Raw genomic sequence first — 4,790 nt, 5'->3', positions numbered from 1 at the left:
TGGCAATTACTCAATTTATAGGTATATTTTTGATGTACTTGTGCTCAGTTGTTTCAGTCGTATCGGACTCTTTGCAACCCTATGTACTGTAGCCCACCAGGCTCCTCCGTTCATGCGATTCTCCAAGCAAAAATACTGGAGTGGGTTGCCATTTCCTCCTCTAGGGAATCTTCCCAAACCAGGGACTGAGACTTGGGTTCCAGAATCAAATATGATAAAGAAGAGTTTTAAATGATTTTCCTGCATCTAAATGATTGTCAATACACACACACACACATACACAAACACATATACACACATATATAGTAAGGAGAAGGTGAGATTAGAGAGATGAGGCAAGAGGGGTGATATAAATAAGAGGGGCCATTGAGAACACTGGGAAGAGGTAATGGCAAAGTGCTAGAGGAGAGTGATCATGGACACAGAGTTCAGGTTGGGTGGATAAACCAAAGGAATTCTAGATTTGAAAAGACTGGGGATTTCCCTGGGTGGTCCAGTGGTTAAGAATCTACCTGCCAATGCAGGGGACACAGGTTCCATCCCTGATCTGGGAAGATCCCACATGTTCTGGAGCAACTAAGCACACATGCCACAATTACTGAGCTCATGATCTAGAGCCTCTGATGCATAACTACTGAAGCCCACAAGCCAAAGAGCCTGTGCTCAGCAACAGGAGAAGCCACAGCAATGAGAAACCTGTGTACTGCAACTAGAGAGTAGACTCCACTCACCACAAGTGGAGAAAGCCTGCACGTAGCAAAGAAAACTCAGCACAGCCATAAATAAAAAAAATATTTAAAAAAACCAGAATGGAGGCTGGTCAGTTGTTTAATATTATTTTTCTGTTTAACAGATGTGAAAATAAAGGATAAGGGAGGTGAAATAACCTTTCAACATTGCATGGTAACTTTTGCAAGGTAATAAATATGAAGGAAACTGAGATCAAGGAGATCATTTGGACAAGAAACATTAAAACAAAATCTACAAGTCATGAGCTGGAGAAGAAATGAGAGACCGAGTAAAAGCCCAGAGCCGTGGGAAGCACAGTTTTTTGGTAATGAACAATGTATGTGCAGAAGAAATCTGTCAGTTGAGGGAGAGAGGAAGTCACTATAAAGTACTGAGAAAAAGGTTTGCTGAAATTGGAGATCAAATACCAATTCTGAGAGTCAGAAGCTCTACTTCCCATTGAAATGCTGCTTCTGCCACTTCTATTGCTAGCAGTTATTGTGCCAGGTGGTGACAATGAGGATGGTAAGAGTAACTCTGGCTGTTTCCAGCACGAGGTGCAGGGCTTCTGGATAAAAAGATGCTGCACCTACCGCTAAGGGTCTGGGCTCTCTATCTCCAGCTCTCTTCTGTGTTTTGGAGGTTGGGAATAGAGCCAGAAGCCTTGGGGCAGGGAACTGTTTCAGGATCTATATTGTTCATACTCTGGGTTCTTTTTCATTCTATCCTAATTCTCTTTTGCCTCACTTTTCTTATCCTTCCACCACTACAGCATTCCAGGGGCCAACCTCCTTCCATGTCATCCAGATTTCGACATTTGCCAACAGCACTTGGGCTCAAAATCAAGGCTCAGGCTGGTTGGACAATTTGCAGATTTATGGCTGGGACAGTGACCCAGGCACTACCATCTTCCTGAAGCCCTGGTCTAAGGGCAACTTCAGTGATGAGGAGGTGACTGAGCTGGAGGAACTATTTAGAGTCTACCTCATTGGATTTATTCTAGAAGTGCAGGACCATGTCAGTGAATTCCAGTTGGAATGTGAGTACAATCCTCTGAACTGGGGATGCCCTCTGCATGTATATACCTCTCTAGAGTAGTCTCCAACCCTTACTCCATACCTCCACCTGGTAGCCTAGATTTTTCCTGTTCTTTGAACTCTTGTGCCATAGATGAAATTCCTCCTTTGTGAACATTGTCTGGTCTGTTTGTACATAATTTGTTTTTCTCAAATCCCAAGCAACAAGTCCTCACTTCACCTACACTGTTCCTGAGTGCATGAATCCCTCCAATCTGTCTCCTCAAGTACCTTATGGCTAATCCCTGCTCTCAGTGTAATTCTCCCCTTCAGGCTGGAATGATGTACTTCTGACTCCCCTCTTGACCACCCTATTCCTTATAAGAGCACGTCTCCACCATTTACAACATGTGTAACTCTCTCAAATGTTCCTTTTTTTCTGAAAAGTCTCTGAATACGGCATTTTTTTTTAAGTCATTTTGCATCTCAGACCTTTCCAACAAAACCCAAAGTCCCATGTCCTTTCCCCATCTCTTTTTTTCTTGTGTGCTTTAAAAAATAACTTTGTCTCTGTTTTCTTTCTATCCAGACCCCTTTGTGATCCAGGGCATAGCAGGTTGTGAGCTGCATCCTGGGAAGGCCGTAGAAAGCTTCTTGAAGGGAGCTTTTGGAGGATTGGATTTCGTGAGCATCAAGAATGATTCATGTGCACCTGTCCCAGAGGGCGGCAGCATGGCCCAGCGTTTCTATGAACTCATCATTCAGTACCATGCTATCTGTGATACTATAGCTAAGCTCCTCTTAGAAACCTGCCCTCGATATTTCCTGAGTGTCCTTGATGCAGGCAAAGCAGAACTGCAGAGGCAAGGTTAGTCCTGTTCTCTCCCCAAGACTTTTCTGTTTCGCCTTTCATCATCTTCTTTAAATTCAAAAGTGGGAGATACCTAAAAGGAGGGTGTTTTAATTATTAAATTATTTGGTTTCCAAAGAAGTGGAAGAGGTCACTATCCAAACTTGTGAGTTTCCGAGTCTCTATGTTCTGGATTAGAGTCATAATCTGACATTCTTACTGCTCCCTCTTACCCCAGTGAAGCCTGAGGCCTGGCTGTCCAGTGGCCCCACTCCTGGGCCTGGCCGCCTACTGCTGGTGTGCCACGTCTCAGGATTCTACCCAAAACCTGTGTGGGTGATGTGGATGAGGGGCGAGCAGGAGCAGCCTGGCACTCAGCAAGGGGACATCATGCCCAATGCAAACTGGACTTGGCATCTGCGAGTAACCCTAGATGTGGCAGCTGGGGAGGCGGCTGGCCTGAGTTGCCGAGTGAAGCACAGCAGTCTAGGAGACCAGGACATCATCCTGTACTGGGGTGAGAAGGAACTGGGGCCCCGCTGGGGATGGGAAGAGGTGGTTCAAGTACAGAGAGAAGGCCTGAATAAGGTGAGGGATTTAATGAATGAGAGAGGGAGGAAGAGAGTGGGAGAGAAAATAGAGAGACATTGAGACAGAGATGGAGAGTCAGGTTGAAATTTATTTCTGGGACAACAGTGTGAGAGGAATGAAATTAGCTAATTTAAGGCATAGAATAGGTAAGAAAGAAGAATGTAGACTAGGTGAGATGGGATGAGAGAGAGACATAAAATGTGGCTGTGACTATAAGCCTTCCAGGAATATGAGAGAGGGAACCAGAGATGCCCATGTGTCAGAAGTGGGTAGTGGAGGTGCTGAGACTCAAGTCGGCAAGAAGGCCAATAGAAACAGAGGATGGGTTTGAAGATATCCCAATATCCTCTCTCAATTGCCAGGACACCCCACCTCCACTGGCCTGATATTTGTGGCAATAATAGTGCCCTCCCTCATCCTTTTGATCTGTCTTGCATTATGGTTTTGGAGGCGCTGGTGAGTTTTTCATTCAGTTTTATTTTTCTGTCCATCCTCTCACTCTTTCCCTCCATTTTATCTATCACTTTAGCTTCAATATTTCCACCAGACCCTTTCCCATTTCTTTCCAACTCCCATCTTTGTGTAAATGTATTTTTTTTAATGTGGTAAAATATGCATGACATAAAATTTACCACATTAGTCATTTCTAAATGTACAGTTTAGTAGAATTAAGTACCTTAACACTTTGTGCAACCAAAACCTAGAAGTCTTTTCATCTTGAAAAACTTAAAGTCTATGCCAGTTAAACTACACTTCTGATGCCCTAGCTACCACCATTCTAGTTTCTCTCTATATTAATCTCTGTATGAATATTGAACCTCCTAAAAGTGGAATCATCAGTGTAATTTTTGGGGACTGGCTTACTTCAATTAGCATTATGTCCTCATAATTCATTCATGTGGTGGCACATATTAGAATTTATTTCCTTCTTAAGATTGTGTAATACATTTTAGATTATAAATTAATTTGCCTATGGACAGATGGGTTGATTCCACCTTTTGGCTCTTGTGAATAGTGCTGGCTATGAACATGGTGTGAAATATCCCTTATGCAGAGTGATTTTTTTGCTTGTGCTCTTAACAGGTCATATCTGACTATCTTGTGAGCCCGTCACTGTCTCCTTTTCCATTTGGAATAAGTACCCACAAACCCAGAAACTCAAGCGGTCAGCCCAGTAGTCAATTTCATCATATTTCATCAAATAATCATCTGATCAAATCAAGTTCCTGTAGATTGCAAGATCAGAAACAGAATTAAAGTTGTTCATATATTATAAGACAATACTAATATTAGGATCTGCTCAGATTTCTTGGATGTGAGATGTGGGAAAGAATGTACCTTGTAATAAATGAAATGATGTACACAACTTTTATGGTGACATCTCTTTGGCTTCTTATTTGATTTTTTTCTTTTTTTCTATTTCTGCTGTAATCAGTTCAGTTCAGTCACTCAGTCATGTCTGACTCTTTGCAACCCCATGAATCGCAGCATGCCAGGCCTCCCTGTCCATCACCAACTCCCAGAGTTCCCTCAAACTCACGTCCATCAAGTCAGTGATGCCATCCAGACATCTCATCCTCTGTCGTCCCCTTCTCCTCCTGCCC

General features: G+C 43.0%; 1 protein-coding gene across 1 annotated transcript; it reads left to right on the top strand.

Moving 5' to 3' along the window:
• Positions 1–1,139: 1,139 nt before the first annotated feature.
• LOC128044754 (T-cell surface glycoprotein CD1b-1) lies at positions 1,140–4,291 on the top strand. Its single transcript, XM_052637171.1, has 6 exons — positions 1,140–1,254; positions 1,502–1,768; positions 2,335–2,613; positions 2,834–3,112; positions 3,549–3,642; positions 4,270–4,291. Exons 1-6 carry the CDS (start codon positions 1,194–1,196, stop codon positions 4,289–4,291), a joined length of 1,002 nt encoding a protein of 333 aa, XP_052493131.1. The 5' UTR covers positions 1,140–1,193.
• Positions 4,292–4,790: the final 499 nt, after the last annotated feature.

This window comes from Budorcas taxicolor, chromosome 3, assembly GCF_023091745.1.
Source record: "Budorcas taxicolor isolate Tak-1 chromosome 3, Takin1.1, whole genome shotgun sequence".
NCBI lineage: Eukaryota > Metazoa > Chordata > Mammalia > Artiodactyla > Bovidae > Budorcas > Budorcas taxicolor.
The sequence above is the reverse complement of the archived record's forward strand: the minus strand, read 5'-3'. Positions and strand labels throughout refer to the sequence as shown.